At 37.5% G+C, this 17,694-nt stretch overlaps 1 protein-coding gene across 1 annotated transcript; it reads left to right on the plus strand.

The window, feature by feature from the left end:
• Positions 1-12,857: 12,857 nt before the first annotated feature.
• On the plus strand, positions 12,858-13,778 carry LOC306665912 (trace amine-associated receptor 2; the record flags this gene model as incomplete). The annotated part of the gene is made up of 1 exon (XM_079147580.1): positions 12,858-13,778. The coding sequence occupies one exon, from the start codon at positions 12,858-12,860 to the stop codon at positions 13,776-13,778; it is 921 nt and encodes a 306-aa protein (XP_079003706.1).
• Between the last annotated feature and the right edge of the window lie 3,916 nt (positions 13,779-17,694).

Genomic DNA, 17,694 nt, shown 5'->3' on the forward strand with positions numbered 1-17,694 from the left:
GTCTAACCATTCCCAATTATTTCTTCTTTCTGATATAGTAATTTAATTTCCCACACATAAAGAAAAAACAGTTTTGAGCTATTTGCCATATCATTGATCTATTTACCCCTTTACCAGCATCTCATTTTCTTGATATTATAATTTTATATTCCAACATGAAATGAGGTAAAGGAAAACTCCTTTCATTCATTTTTTTATTTCTCCTCTTCCTTGTTTATTTGAAAAGTTTAGGTAAGTGAGACACTTTGTAATTCCCTATAAATTTTTGAGACAACTTGTCAAATAGAAAGCACGTACACATAACAATAGCAGACCTTAAATTATACTATCACCCTATAGTTACAAAAACAGCATGATAGTGACACCACAACAGACATGAAGACCAACGGTACAGAATAGAAGACACAGAGACAAACCCACATAAATACAATTATCTCTACTAGACAAAGGTGCCAAAAATATATATTGTAGAAAAGATAGCCTCTTTAACAAATGGTGCTGGGAAGCCTGGAAATCCATATGCAGCAAAAAGAAATTGAACTCCTATCTCTAACCCTGAAAAAAACAACTCAAAATGGATCAAGGACCTAGACATTAGACCAGAGATCCTGTACCTACTAGAAGAAAAAGTAGGCCTGAATCATCATCATGTTGGCTTAGGACCTGACTTTCTCAAAAAGACTCCTACAATGCAAGAAGTAAAATCAAAAATCAATAAATGGGATGGAATCAAACTAAAAAGCTGCTTCTCATCAAAGGAAACAATCAAGAACATGAAGTGAGAGCCTACAGAGTGGGAGAAAGTCTTTGTCATCTGTATCTCAGGTAGAGCATTGATCTCAAGGATATATAAAGAACTCAAAAAACTTAACACCAAAAAATAAATAAATGGGCAAAGAAACTGAACAGACACGTCACAGAAGAAGAAATACAATTGGTCAAGAAATATATGAAAAAATGTCAACATCACTAGCAATTAGAGAAATGTAAATTAAAACTACACTGAGATCTTATCTCACTCCAGTCAGAATGGCAATTATGAAGAATACAAGCAAAAATAAATGTTGGCAAGAATATGGGGAAAAAGTTATGCTCATACATTGCTGGTGGGACTGCAAATTGGTACAACCACTCTGAAAACTACTATGGAGATTCCTCAGACAACTTGGAATGGAACTACTATTTGACCCAGTTATCCCATTCCTCAGCATATACCCAAGTACTTAAAATCAGTATACTACAGTGACAGGGCTACATCAATGTTTATAGCTTCTCATTCACAATAACTAAGCTATGGAACCAACCTAGGTGCACTTCAACCTAGGTGTCTTTCATTGTGTATATATACAGAAAATGTGGTATATATACACAATGAAATATTACTCAGCCATAAAAAGAAATGAGCTGGGTGTGGTGGTGCAGGCAGGATGATTTCAAATTCAAAGCCAGCCTCAACAACTTAGCAAGGCCCTAAGTACCTCAGTGAGACTGTTTCTAAATAAAATACAAAATAGGGCTGGAGATGTGGCTCAGTGGCTGAGAGCCCGAGTTCAATCCCAGATACCCACCGCCCCCGCCACAAACACACAAAGAAAGAGAGAAATGAAATTCTGGCATTTGCCAGGAGAGGTATGGAACTGGAGACTCTCATGCTAGTGAAAAAAGCCAATCCCCAAAACCAAAGGCCAAATGTTCTCTCTGATATGGAGATGCTAACTCACAATAAGGGGCAGGGTAGGAAAAAAATAGTAGCATTTTGGATTAGAAAAAGGGGAAAGGGGGAATGAAGGGAAAGGAGGGGGATCAGGAGTGGGATGAATTGGACTTTACTTCCCTTTGTTCATATATGTTCATGTTCACACAAACACACATAATATCTCTTTTTTGGGTGATGCTGGGGATAGAACCAGGGGTGCTTTACCACTGAGCCACATCCCCCACCCTTTTTACTTTGTATTTTGAGACAGGGTCTTGCTAAGCTGGTAGACGGGTGTCAAACTTGAAATCCTCCTGCCTCAGCCTCCTGAGTAGCTGAAATTATAGGTATGAACCACCAAAGCTCGGCTCTCTCACACAATATCTTAATTGTACTATGCTTACCTTGTAATTGTTAGGTGTTAAGGCGCAGTTATGGTTCATCGCTAGCTCCCAGAAACACTCCACAGATACAGGTTTCACACAAGGAACTTTTATTTTGTGCAGACGATTGATTCACATCTGCACGGGGGGGGGAGGGAAGAAAGAAAGAAAGCGCATGGCGCAAGGTTTCTCTTAGACATAGGAATTTCGCGGGCTGAGAGGAACCAATCCGGAGGAGAATTCTTACAGACTGACTGATGGACCAATGACATATTAGAATGTAACATGGGAGGCAGGAAAATTACGGCAGCGTAAGCCGGAAATTCCTGTAACATGAAGAGGCGGGCAGAACGCAGATTGACAGGTGATGAGGGAAGCCAGATTCCTTACATTCCCCCATTTCCTTTTTTATAAAAAATAAAAAAATCTTGCTCTCCAGTTCTTTTTGAAGCCTCTCTCCTTCCTGCCTAGGTGACTGGGGTTGGTTTTGCAGGTGAGATGTAAAAAGTTCATTCTCCTCCCAGGCTTCCAAAGGCAGATGATTTTCATGGACTTCATTTTCTCAATTTGATTGATCCCCTATTTCTGCATTAACTGCCTGTCCCCAATTCTGACTTCATTTACCCCTCTAATACTAGGAACTCCTTCACTGCTGTAGGGAAAAGGGGTGATGAGACTGATCTGACTTCTTCGAGCTGGAAGTGGGCAGCGTGGGGCAAGCAGTTTGGAGGTTCCTCTTTAGAAATCAATTGAGGGGTTTATGGTAGAAGTCCGGTTGCGGGGAGAGCAGGCTGTAAAGGCACCTGGGGATAGGTGCTTCTATGGGAGAAGAACAAAAAGACATGAGTACTGAAATGACATTGATACAATTTAAATGTTGCAGGATCTGGAACATGCTAATGCATATTATAAAGATGACAGAAGTCAATAATTCCTCACCAGGGGGTGGAAGAACTGAGAAGTTGTTCCCATAACAAGGCCTAGCAAAGGCTGGAGAGGACAGGCCTTTATTTGGGAGCTTTAACATTGTCTAGGTTATCAGGAATGTGAACACACATTTAGTAGAGATCTCTATACTTCTGTTACTAGCAAACATAGATTCAGCCTACCTGTGTCTGTAGGCCTTAAACTGACTAAAAACTTCTGACTCTGGCAGTTTCTCTTGATAGTTACTATTATTTTAAATGCCCAAGAATGGCTTTTTAAAACCAATATACTTTGGTTTTAACTGATTTGTTAGGTGTTTAAGATCAAGCTGGTCAAAGTGACCTGTTCCTGTCTGTTAAAGATGACGTGGCTTTCCTTGAAAGCATCAGGGATGTCTCCCTTTTTTCCATGACCCTCCTCTGCAGCAGATGCACTGAGTGGCTTTTCCTTTAGCAGCCTCATCAATCTCCTTGGTCAGGAGGTTGTGTGACCCAGAGTTGCAAAGCTGCTTGGAGAAGTCCTCTTGTTCCCTGGGTTCAGGCTGACTTTGAGGGCAAGACCCAAATATGGACTCTTCTTGACCTCTGTATTTAATCTCAATCTCTAAGTTTGATCTTAACCATCAAGCAAGACAGTCTCACTAGTCATAAAGTAAGAGTACTGGGCTTTAGCTTTAATGTCTATAACTTTACAGTTATTTACCCCCTTTTTATCTAATTGGGGTTTACATTATCTATTCTGTAGGCGGTGGCTTACTATTCCAAGTTAATTTACAATGTTTCCTCTTGAAGCAGTACTTCTGCAAAATATTGATCAGGCAACAATTAGAGTTTACAAGGAAAATACAAAATGGAGTCATTAACAGTAAAACATTCAGTTTGTGCAATAGCTATTTTGAATTTTGGCTGAGTTAAACTTTTGAACACAACTTTAAATGAGTTAAAGTCAGGAGCCATTGTAATGTGTAGCAGGGTGGTGAGGCAGATCCTTTCTCAGGTAACATGGGGCTTTTCAGTGAGGGGCAAAGGAGTATATAAACACAGATTTTGAAAATTAAGCTGAAATCAGATGGAGCTCTGTTCTCTGATGGAAATGTGGATCTAAAGAGTTATGTCAGCAATCTTTATATGTGTGTAAGGTTAGGTTATATATACCCTATTGATGACAGGTTCTATAATAGAACATTAAATGATAGGTTTACCATTACAGACAAGTTTAATTTGGAGAACAGCAGCTTGATAAATTTTCTGCTTTAAAGGCTTGTATACCTGGAAAATATGAACACATTTAATATACAAAGAATAATGTTTTTAAGTATGTTACTCCATGGAATAGCCTTATAAATTAATCAGATGTCCCTAACAAACACATTTGAGTAATCCCATACATATTGCTTATTGTAGAAAAACCAAGACATCAGACAAGTGTACCAACAGTATTTGCCGTCTCTTTCCTGTTGAAGAAAAGTCCTAGAAAAATTGATGTTAGACATTTTATAAACATTAATATTTTATTAGTGTGACCACCTAGAGACTTGTGAGTTAATTTTAAGGACATTTTACTTTTATTAGTTTACCCAATTTAAATTGAACCTTATTAAATCATGTGACTTAAAAATATTTGGATCCATTTCTAAAATTTTAATTTTTATGCGTGCTTATATTTAACACAAAAGCAAAGGCCTTGTAATACTTATTTCCATTGCAATGTAATGGATGTTCAAAAATAACTCTAGAGTTGGATAAAAAGAACTGATCAAAAATTATTAACCTAGGTCTGTAGGATCAAAATTGTGAGCTCAAAAATATAGCATTTAAGAAAAACAAAGTCCTGGAAGAAAAATGATAATGGTTATTAATTAAAGCATGAGAAAATGAGAAGGAGAGAAAAGTTGAAAGGGAGAAAAGTATTCTGAGTTGTAGCCCAGGAGAAATTTAAAATGGACACTTTTACACTTTTTTTTTTCCTTGGGTTTGAAACTGGCTTCCTACTGCACCTTTCTTCATTTACATTTCAACGTAACCCTTGACTGAGATCTGAATCTGAAAGGGGCTAATATGTTCTAGCAGAAACTTGATGCTTAGGTCCTTTTAATTTCTTGAGCCTGCAGGGAGAGCTAAGAGAGAAAGAAAAGATTTGAAAATAAGGAATCAGCCAAGAGAACGTGTTCAGGTTTTACTCCCTCAGCGCTAGCCACCTCCCGTAAGGAGCTAGAATGTGTGTACGAGACCACGTGGTGGGGGGACTTGGTGGTGGGCTGAATGGCGGAGCAGAAGGAGAAACAGAATGAGGCAAAGGAGAGGAATGAACAGGAGCTTCTGCAGTAGGAGACCTGTAAGGACATGACTCATCAGCTGGATTAAACTTAGAAGGGAAAGGATTAAAAGGGGGAGAAGCAGCAAGAAAGAAAGGAAAAACAGGAAGCGGAAAAGTTCCTTTCCATTCACCAGGTTGCCCACATATATACTTAATTATAAGTAGTACAATTAGACATATAATTTTACCTAGTATAAAGCTAGAATTTAGAGTGTCATAAATAGACCATTCTGACTTACTATCTAAAGGACAATTTAGCTCTGATTTAGGGAATAGGTGAAGGGGTTTGAGATGATTTAATAAGCATCTCAGGGGCGAGTCTGCTGAGCTGGATGTCCTGAATTCCATGGTAAGCTGAGACCCACCTGGCTAGTGATTTTGGCATCCCGAGATCACGGTGCCAGGCAACGAGAGGTTAGAACAGAGGCTTGGTGGTCAACAAAAAAACCAATGTTTAACCAGGCATTAGCCGAGAGAGTTTGGAGACCTGATCAGGATTTTGAGCGAGATGGAGCAGGAAATAAAAGAACTTCAAACCCTGAGAAAGAATCTCAGCACCATAAAAACCAGGAGTCCACCCAGCAACTAGGACCAGCTATGGGGACCAAGGAGATACCCCCACACCTCGGCAGTCTGGTGGCGGGAGCTGCGGGGCAGGCGGCGGAAGCCTTGAGCGGGAAGCCCCAGGGCAGCGGCAGAGGGAACCGCAGGAATGGCTGCTTCTCAGATATGGGGGTGGGGGTGGGGGTGGGGGGGCGGCACTATGGCGGGAGCCAAGGGCGGCTGAGATGTGTTTAAGTGGTCAGAGCCTGCCTAAGGGGAACTCACCAATTCTGGAGCCCGGTGTTGTATGCAGAAAAATGGGCATCCAGGTAAATGGAAGGTGAGCCTATATCCACGGGCACCGGGGCTTGCTATAGGATGGGATTCCGCCTGCTTTGAGTCTTCGGCACCAGATGTTAGGCGTTAAGGCGCAGTTATGGTTCGTCGCTAACTCCCAGAAACGCTCCACAGATACAGGTCTCACACAAGGAACTTTTATTTTGTGCAGACGATTCACGTTGTGGGGAAAGGGAAGAAAGAAAGAGCATGGCGCAAGGTTTCTCTTGGACATAGGAATTTCGTGGGCTGAGAGGAACCAATCGCGGAGGAGAATTCTTACAGACTGACTGATGGACCAATGACATATTAGAACGTAATGTGGAAGGCAGGAAAATTACGGCAGGTTAGCCGGAAATTCCTGTATCGTGAGAGGCGGGCAGAATGCAGTAATGATGTAAGGTGATCCAATTCCTACATGATGAAATGAAGTGGGATTAATAACATAGGCATTGTGACATAGTGTTAGACTGCTACATAACATAAGAGTTATTTGAACACAAGCACTATAATATCTCAACTGTTAATCTGATTAGATTTTAATTTCTTGAGCCTGCAGGGAGAGCTAAGAGAGATGGCTACAAGGGACTAGCAGTGGGCAGAGTACACAGCATGGATATGCTAGATAAAGGACATGCAAAGAGACAATATGAGATTTCAATATGCCACTCAGAACAGCACATAGTTTAGAATTTATGAATTGTTTGTTTCTGGAATTTTCCATTTAATATATTTGAACCACAGGTAACTGGAATCATGGATAAGGAAGGACTACTGTATTTCAGTTTTTTTGATATATTCTAGTAATTGTGAACTTCAGAAGGAAAGGGTACAAAATTTATTCCTCTTGCTCTCTGTATGTTGTTTAGCTATTAAAAACACATTTAAGTTTTAATCCTCCCCTATGGCTTGTCTCTCATCTATGTAATTAATAGAGAATGCTGAAACGATTCTTCACAGAATTAAGGTTTGTCCAATGTGACTTACTGTCTCTACCAGAGAGAGAAGTTAATAGCAACTTTTGTGTAGTAATGTCTCTTGCTATTTATAAATTAAGTTCTAACTTCCTGGTAAACCACTGTGCTAATATTTGTGCTAATATTTGTGTAAATATTTTGTAAAACACTTTGATATATATGTATTTATGCCATAATATAACTAAATATGCTGTGAAATAAAAACAGATTTTTAAAAATTCTTCTTTTTCTTCTTTAAACAGAGCTACTGGGAGAGGGTGAGACAGGAGCATTTACAAATTTTGTGAGACCCAGCACAAAATGAAAATGTAGAGTACCTTGTTTGAAAGCTTTTAAGATTACAAGTAGGAGACAAAAGAGAATTCAGCTAAGTGTCAGCTCTTTGAAGCTCTCTTCTTCATGAAACTGCACGATTGCACACCCACAGAGTGACCCTGGGCCACACTGAGGTCACCAAAATAGCTATAATTTTAATTCCAGTAGGACCCTGATATCTTCTAGTGACCAGTGTTGTATTTCCTCTGTAAGGCTGTCTCATCAATGGAAAACAAACTTTCACATTTCAGAAAAGACAAATGAAAATATAGGTACTTACACAACATAGGAGGAATAGACTTAAACCAAGTAGCATCTGAAAAGATTTTGGCATAATAACGGGAGTTACTTAAAGATATAATATTGAGGCCTGATTCCTCCATGTCTAAGAAGTTTGATGAGATAAATTATTTTAGTGACATTCATGCCAAAAAAGAAAAAGAAACCAGTGGATAGTAAAGCCTCTTCTCTTAGTGTCTGAAATGTTAGACACAGTATAGACTGTGACCATCCCAGGTCATCCTAAAGAGCTGGAGGACACACATCCATTTTTCTACTTAAAGCACTGGTCCCATCTGTGTGTGGTTGGGATTATGTTTGGTAATGCCATCTACGACTCAGCAGTTCAGATTTGGTACTACAACCTTTATGTAATGGCAGACTTAGAATCTATGATGGGGCAGGTGAGGAAAATCTAGGTGAGCAGGGACTCCTGAGAGGATACAAGGGTGTGTTAGATTCCTTTAAGTTCTTCAACTTTACAATAGCAAGGCGTTTTTTTCCATTTTCAGATCCAATTCCCTTGAGATTAGTTGTTAAGTTACAAAACAGCACAATTAACATGGTTCAGGTCTTCTATTTTCATATAAATAGTCATAGTAGATAAAGAAGAGACAAAGATTCTTCCATAAGGAGTTAACAATGGCAGCTCTCACAGTGCAACAGGTATGTGGAGAAAGGATTATAAAGGAAACACCTTGTTAGCTCTTCTTGAGGTTTTTTATGGAAGTAAATTGTCACCCTATTGATGAAGTAGCATTGTTGGTGACTCTTCCTTTTTCCAATTGGTCACCGTGCAGAGAGAATATGTAGGCATGTGGAAGATTGTTGAAGGTGCAAGACTGAATATAAATCTGTAATGAAAGGCAGATTCTTTCTAACATGTGAAGACTTTCAACAGTACGCGTGTTTTTTGGGAAGCATATTTAGAATACTGTAAAGGATTACTTCTTTAAATGTGACTGAGTAATGTATTTATTGCAGGTGTTCATAGGACTAAGTGAAACATAGGGCTAAAGCAGTGACCTAGGCATTTTACAAACAATACCACCCACTTACTTTCTTGAGAAGAATATTTTCTGACCAAATGTATTCTTGAATGTGTTTATTTCAAACAAGGAAGAGAGGTAGGAGTCTTTGATAATGCTTATTATATATCAAGCATTGTTCTAAGACCGTTCACATGTATTATTTAATGTATTATATTCATTAACATTAAAATTTGCTAAAAATTGAAAAACTAAAAGAAATCAATTGTTAGGGAAAGGGCAAAATAATTTTAAGGCAAGCAGAAAGAATGATTAGCAAGAGAAATGAAATTTAATTCTTAAAAATTAAAATGTCCATGTTAAACTTAAAAGTCTTTAAAAGCGATTATAAAGCAGAATATTTAACAAAGGTATTAATCAAATTTAATGACAAGGTAAAATGAAAAGAGATTACAACTAGAAAAATCAGAAAATCTGTGTTATTGTGATTATGGTCTTACACTTTAATCATTTTCATGGGGAATTTAGAAAAATTCTTGTTTTTATAATTAAATAGAATACAGTTTAGATAAAATAGTTTTTATTAGTTGATTGGGCAAGAAATCGATTATAGTCCAAATCTTTAACTTTCGTGCCTAAGCTTCTTGTAGAAATACAACAGTAATGGAGAAATTGTCAGACATTTCATTTAGTTCTACTCCAATTTGCACATCTACACATGCTTTCATTACATTGTTTAAAATATAGGAAAAGTGACAGTGAAACAATATAGGCTTGAAAATCTTGTTTTTGCATTAAACTTTCTAAGGGTGATCAATATGAAATATGTGAAAGGCAGGATTAATAAAAGGCTTAAACCTATGTGAGATGTCACTTCAGAAACTATGCCAAAAGCCAGGCACGATGGTGCATACCTGTAATCCCAGTTACTTGGAAGGCTGAGGCAAGAGGATCCTAAATTCGAGGTCAGCCTCAGCAACTTAGCAAAACCTTATCTCAAATAAATAATTAATAAAGGACTGGGGATGTAGCTCAGATGCCCCTGGGTTCAATTCCCAGTATCAAAAACAACAACAAAAACTGTGTCCAATATACAAAGGAGAACGGCGATGCTTAGAAAGAATTAATAGTATTTGAAAAGTCCTTCAAGTAATTATCTAATATGCTCCTCCCTGATCTGTGGCAAGTGAATGAGGAATACAGGTATATGCTTAGGTATCAGATTACATTTCAAAAAATTTCATTGTAGGATGTAAAGTTGATTGGCTAATAAATGTTGCTGATTGCTAAACGGGAAATGAATCAAACTCTGTACACTATGATTTGAGACTAAGAAGGATTGAGTAGGACTTTTACAAAGTGGGATGATAGGATGACAGTTTTATCAGTCATTAAGCCAGGACAAGGAGTTTGAAATTAAATCGTACAATGTACTACTGTTGTAGAGATGCCATGAGCACAAAATTATTGTGTGTATGCCATTTTCATGATCAATTTATTATTTCTTTTACTTTCTAACTTTCTAAGAAGTAAAGTGATTTTAAAGTAAACCAACAAAATTTCCTTTGTGTCTATGCTTTTTTTTTTCTTTTTTTCTTTTTAGCTGGGGGTTGAACTTAGGTTCTCACACATGTCAAGCATACACTCTATCACTGGGTTACACTCCCAGCCCTTCCCATGCTTTTTAAGGAGCATACCAAAGGTAACCAGAATTTTCTTTCTTTTTCATAGTACTGCATTTTTCCCAGTATTTTCTGCTGTGGTGATGCCTAACAGCCAACAGGTGGTTAACATGGAATAATAGCAAATGGCAGAAAACTTGGTACCAATACAGAGGAATAATTCCTTACCTCTTCTTACTTTTTTTTTTTCCTTTTCCCTATGAGACTATTAGGAGGAACAGAATGAAATGTTGTGAACGTACTAGAAACTCCCATTTTTAGCTGCTAAAAAATGAATATAGTTTGAGACATAGTTGTACACATTTTAGAGATTTCTGGATAAAAATGTTTTGATGAAACTCTTTCAGGAATAAGCCTGTTCTTTCTGTCAACAGCAGTTAGAGTGCTTTTGGGTAGAAACTTTAAAGACAGTTTGGTAGTGTTCCTATTTTCTGGTGTCTGATCCCCCAGGTCACAGCTATAAAGATGGCTTCTTGCTCCATCTGTAGTTCCATTGCTAAAACATGTCCCATCACACATTAGGCCATTAGTTCTCTGCAGGTGGGGATGATCCTCAGAGTAAGAAGGAAAAAGAGGATAAAATTGCCAACAACAAACTTATCCCTGGGAATCAGTTGGAGAAGACTTTTAATATTAATTCTACCCTATCTCTCCTATAGCTAATTAACTATTTTATTTATTTATTTTTAAATCTCTGTTCAAATTTGATGACAGAGTGGGCAAACTCCTTTGACTATATAGGGGTAAGAACACTGGCTGAAAACAATAGTGAAATTAGAAACACCTTCTTCTCTCATCCTTGCGTTCGAGAGATCTTTGAGCATTACTTTTTGAAAGGTCTCAGACATTTCCTGTCCCCAGAGGAAATGCTTTTCTCCTACTGTTTGAATTCAAATCTCACTCACACATTGAGATCCAGTTCAAAAGTCACTTTTGTACTGGAATATTTTTGTCTAGTCCAGACTGAATTTATCTTATTCAGTTATCTTTAGTTGTACATTTTGCCTAGATCTTTCTTTGGTTAATTATCATTGTTGCTTTTAACTGAGGTTCAGAATTATTGAGGTTTTAAGAGTTGTATTTTATCTCTTCAACAGTCTCAAAGATTCTTTGCAGTCAGGGACTATGTTTACACTTTCTGGTTCATTTCACTGTGTCTTATATATTGAGAGCATTCAATAGATATTTCTTGCTCAATTTGTGATTGGTGCTTTTACATTACACAGAGTGACTCTTGGTTATCTGTCAGTAACAGGTGAAGTCTGACAGATATTAGGTCACTGAAGGCCAAAATCAAACACTTCTCTGCAAAATTAATAGTTTTACATTGCTTATTGTTTTTTTCCCAATGTACATTTTAAAAAGAAAGTATTATAACTTGTGAACATATTGCATCCCAAAGGTAGGTATAAATGATAATCGGTCAATTTTTTATATTTAAACTAGACATATTGGGCAGAACAAAAGGGCATTGCTTGTTTTTCTTATGGCGGTCTGACTTGCTTTTTGAAAGCTCCTTAACCACCTACCTGCTCATAGCCCTCTGTGTGGATCCTGCACAGGAACTTACCAGACTGTCTTTATGGCCTGTTGACTATTGTACGGGCTGTGAGTAGCCACACTAGGGAGGAGCACTGCTCACAGAAGTAGAAGTGGTACAGCTTTGCTCTCTGCCCACCTCTGACTTATCTGCCCTGGCTGGTGGGATGCTTGTCAGGGCTTCATGATTTGCTGAAGAAGACCCCATCAGATCATCAGGGTTCTTTAATGGTAACTCCCATTGAACAACCTTACCATGAAAAATCAAAGCATAGTGGAAATGGTGGAACATATGAATAAAACTATTTCCAAACAATAATCTGGACCCATAAGGCAATAAACCACAAGCTAATCAATGTGATTATGTATTTCAGATTTATTTGAGGAAGAAGTGCATGTATTGCCTAACAACTATTCTGTTACATAAAGAAGATCAAGTATGGTTACTTCCATAATAAATTTGTTCCTTCTCCTCCTCTTCCTTACCCTCCTTCCTCTTCTTATTTTCAGACCTTGAAATAATAAAGTATTAAATATGTGTGATACAACTTGAATTGAAAGAAATACAAATTATGATCATTTAAACCCATTGGGTTAGAATTATATAAAACTACAGACAATTGTATAAAACTACAGTCAAATAAATTAATTAATGGGAAAGACACAAGTAACATTCCAGCATACTTATGTTTCTTGAGTCCTACGTCTTTCTTGAGGTTTTATATGAAAGCACATATAAAATGCATAGATTACTTTGTCTATTTTCTGATAGAATGCTGTGTGCTCTCACTTTCCTGAAGGAAACATTCGATTGTTCTGAGTATGGAAACGGATCTTGTCCAGAAACAGAGAGGTCCCTGGGCACGCGGGCGGCCATGTATTCTCTCATGGCAGGAGCCATATTCATCACCGTGTTCGGCAATCTTGCCATGATAGTTTCCATTTCCTACTTCAAGCAGCTTCACACACCAACCAACTTCCTCATCCTCTCCATGGCAGTCACTGACTTCCTCCTGGGACTCACCATCATGCCATACAGTATGGTCAGATCGGTGGAGAACTGCTGGTATTTTGGGCTTACGTTTTGTAAGATTCATTATAGTTTTGACCTGATGCTTAGCATCACATCCATTTTCCATCTTTGCTCAGTGGCCATTGATAGATTTTATGCTATCTGTTACCCTCTACGTTATCCCACCAAAATGACCATTCCAGTCATTAAACGGTTGCTACTTCTCTGCTGGTCAGTTCCTGGAGCGTTTGCCTTTGGGGTGGTCTTCTCAGAGGCTTATGCTGATAGAATAGAAGGCTATGACATCTTGGTTGCTTGTTCCAGCTCCTGCCCAGTCATGTTCAACAAGCTGTGGGGGACCACCTTGTTTATGGCAGGTTTCTTCACTCCTGGGTCTATCATGGTGGGGATGTATGGCAAAATTTTTGCAGTATCCAGAAAACTTGCTCGTGCAATCAATAACTTGCCAGAAAATCAAAATAATCAAATGAGGAAAGACAAAAAAGCAGCCAAGACTTTAGGAATAGTGATGGGCGTTTTTTTGTTATGTTGGTTTCCCTGTTTTTTCACGATTTTACTGGACCCCTTTTTGAACTTCTCTACTCCCGCCGTTTTGTTTGATGCCTTGACCTGGTTTGGCTATTTTAACTCCACGTGTAATCCCTTAATATATGGTTTCTTCTACCCCTGGTTTCGCAGAGCACTTAAGTACATTCTGCTAGGTAAAATTTTCAGCTCACATTTCCATGATACCAATTTGCTTACTCAAAAAGAAACTGAATAGACTTATTTATGGATAAGTGAATTAAAGCAAAAGGATTGGAACTTTGAAGAATGAAGTTACTTAAAGGGCGTGTGTGTGTGTATGTGTGTGTGTGTGTGTGTTTGCATACACACACATTATTTTTGTTAGCAAGAAAGGCTCCTGATTTCTAAGACTTGAGGAAAAAAGGAATCTTCTCTTTGGACTAAGATCCCCCTCCAATCCTTCAAACATCCACTAAGAGAGGGGAAAAAAGGAAAATTATAAAGCTAAATAATATGTGGAAAAGTGAGGAACGGAAGAAAAATGATGCACAAAAATTTGTTTGGTATTCAAAATGGCCTGAATGCAGACTGAACTTGAAAAGAGCTCACCCCTCTCACCACTATACACACATCATGAGATAGACCTTTAATGTTTGTTTCCAGTATCCAATCAAGTATATTTTGAAACACCAGCAATTAAAAATTATTAGCAGGCAAGTGTGAACATAAAGATTTCAAAAATCCATATATTGTCAGGAAGCAATATTTTGTTAGATGAGGGTTAAACTTTTGCTAGATTTTATTATGGTGAGATTACATGTGTGTGTATGTGTGTGTGTGTGTGTGTGTGTGTGTGTGTGTTTTAATAAAAGAGAACTGGAAAAAATGTGTAACTAAGGTCACAGATTTCATACAAGCATTCATTAATGTATCATCTTAATCATAGAAGTTGTCAATTTTCTATCTTACCAGCAGTAGAATTCTGTTCAATATCTTTCTTTCTTTGTGTCCCACCCACATTTTGTATTGCCATTCGACATGCTGATGTTTAATAAATACAACATAACCATCAGATAACTTGTGCTTTGAATCCATCATTCTTTTTTGGTTAATATCTACACTTCTATTTTTCAGTAATAGAGTAGTGGAAGGGGAAAACAAAGAAGAAAAGTAATATTTACTGGGGGCTGTGGGTACTAGAAGCTTTATATTCATTATTTAGTAATTAAGTTAAGACTCATGAATACCTGGTGGCTGCGATCAGTGATGTGCTGGCAAATGTTTAATATCTGACTCTTGAAAAATTAAAAGACAGATGAAGGAAGAAAAAAATACCTCTGATTTGTAGAGTTGGACAATTTCTGTAGTAAACAAACAAAAATCTCCCCTTATAACTGATTTTAAGCTATGGCTCTAGTGTCAAATGGCTCTCAAAATTCCTGAAAAGTTAGCAACCTATTCTTGAAAGTGGACTTAAGTGGTCCCAGGGTACTCCTGTCTGCAAGCAACATTCTCAGTGAAAAGCAAATTAGCATAGAAGAAAAGAGATGAATTCGAATCCATTACCTGCCTGGAGGGCATCGCCTTATGAAGTTTCACTTTCAGATATGTGTGCGGGTGTGTGTGTTTCACTGAAATATTTGTTTTTCATTTATATCGGTGAAAACATTAGGACTGTTTTACATAAATGACCACAAATTTGCTTTGTTCTTAGCTCATTGTTTCCAGTGTCCAATCAAGTGTAGTTTGAAACGCCAGCAATTAAAAATTATTATCGGGCAAGTGTGGACATAAAGATTTAAAAAATCCATATATTGTCAGGAAGTGATATTTTGTTAGATGAGGGTGCATGAGAACGGTGACCATGCAGCAGTCAACTTAAGGGTTAGTTTTGTTAAAATACAGCCACCTAGGGATGGGTGTGTCACATGCTCTCCATATTCACTGCCTCTGTATTCTGACTGGCCTGCTGGTAGGCTGGTCCTTCCTTATAACCTACAGTGGGGAAGTGAAAGAGTCCAACTTCTTTGAAATGAAGAAGAGACATTGCAAGCACAAGCTAAGGGAAGGAACAAGTGATCTTCTTACAGGAAGAGAGTAATTAAGCCAGGTACAGTCATGGAAGCTAATCTGGTATATTAGCTGCTATTGAGACAATTGGGTCATGTGTCTAAATGAAATGATAAAGTTTATGCTATTTTGGTATTTAAAGACACACACACACACACACACACACACTCACATACACACACGCACACATACTTTGATCCTTTAAAAGATCCATTGCTAAAAACTGAATAGAAGATTTTAGCATTATAGTAAGACAGAATTAAAGTATTCTGAATTAAAAATTTTTAATTTACTTCCTGACTCATGGCTTGAGAAAATAAAACCAAACATCTTGGTGAGAGGTTTACCTGTTGTCATTGGTCAGAAAGGGGTTTGCCACTGTCCCTTTTACAAATGACCATGTTTGTGATGGTGGCTTTGGTTTGTGCTGGAGTTTACAGACAAAATAAAAACTTGACAACACTGTGTAGGCCATAAACTTTCTTATGATGCTTCTTCTATTCGACCTATTTATATGCTTAATTGTATCTGCTGTGATGCTGGGGATGGAATTCAAAGACTTTGTCCATGCTAGGCAAGCCTTCTGCCACTCAGCCCACCCCCACCCGTGTTGGTATTTTGAGGGACCATTCACAAGGCCTCTCTGTAAAATTCTGCTCAGGTACATTCAAACAGCTGCTTTCCTCCATTTCTTTCCACTGCACTTTTCAGTATGAAGATTTCGTCTGGTCATCCTGCCTCGTCCACTGCTTTTTTTCATCCCTTCTGCTTTTGTTTACCAGGGCTGGTCAAGTAATCTCACCTGCACCCAAAGTTTTACAGGAAGTAACAGATGAGAAAACTGAATCCAAGTGATTGTGTCACTTAACCTGTATTATACCACTCGTTATAGAAGCAGGATTAGAATCCAACTCTCTTAACTTCTCCTATAGTGTTCTTTGTTTATAAACTAGGGGCGTCTTTTCATTATTTGTGACACCTTGTTCCTTCTTTCTTTTTACTTTTAACCCAGGATTTTGTTCAAACAGGTACAAATTACTGAAGTAGTAATAAATATCTTTCCCACGCCAATATCTTCTCATAAAAAGCACAAGTAGAATCCTTTTATGAGTTAGACAATTATTCCTCCCTGGATATTAGCCAACACTTAATTTAGCCTACACGTTTTTAAATATACAGAAGTTTTGGTACCGTATCTTTTCCAGAATGAAGACTATATGACCATGAAATCATATATGAGATTTTGTCATCGTTCATTTGGAAAATATAAAAGAAACTGAAAACACTCTGGGACATTAAAAACACAGAGAAAACTCCCTGGAATTTTTCAATATCTCCCAGGAAAGAAAGTTAAGAGAATAATTCTACTGGGGTTCTGAAGTTAGTGCCTCTGTGGAGTTCCTGGATCTGCCTTCTACACTCCAATTTTCTTAAGAGCAGAGGCAAACTTATTAGAACAGGTATGTTCATCCTCTACACTAAACTTTCTGGAACTTCCTGATAGCACACCTGCTATGTCACCAAAAGAGATTCCATGATTCACAACTAACTTTCCAGGAAAGAAAAGGTACTGAGTCAATAAAAAGAATCAGAAATGTACTATCTTTTTTCATTATTACTGATTTATCCTATTCTTTGAAATAAACAACAATAATTACATTTTATAAGTAACCAGAAATTGTTACAAATAGGTTGTAATAGAAACAGAAGAGTTTTTTTTTCCCTAAGTGAAAAATAATTATTATGATATTTCAATGAAAGGTCTTGAATTTTCCAACAAAATTTATGTGAAATGTTTTATAAATTTCTATGTAGTCGCATATAAAATATTTTCGGAAAGTACAAAACTATGCCAGACATGATTCAGTAAGTGTAAGCTACTTAGATTGTTCAATAATGTTAAAATGTAGTTTCCTCTTTGTATTATATCTTAACAAAAATATCTGTTACGTACTACTTAAATCCTTGCTAGATGCCACATTTAATTTTTGGTATTTTTTTCTCTTGCAAGCAGCATTTTCTTAAAATACTGTATTACTTTTTGTGCCACAAAACTATTCCTTCATTCTAAATACAAAGAGTGCCCAAACAAAACATTCAGA

The sequence above is a fragment of the Sciurus vulgaris genome (assembly GCF_902686455.1).
Source record: "Sciurus vulgaris genome assembly, chromosome: 7".
Taxonomy (NCBI): domain Eukaryota; kingdom Metazoa; phylum Chordata; class Mammalia; order Rodentia; family Sciuridae; genus Sciurus; species Sciurus vulgaris.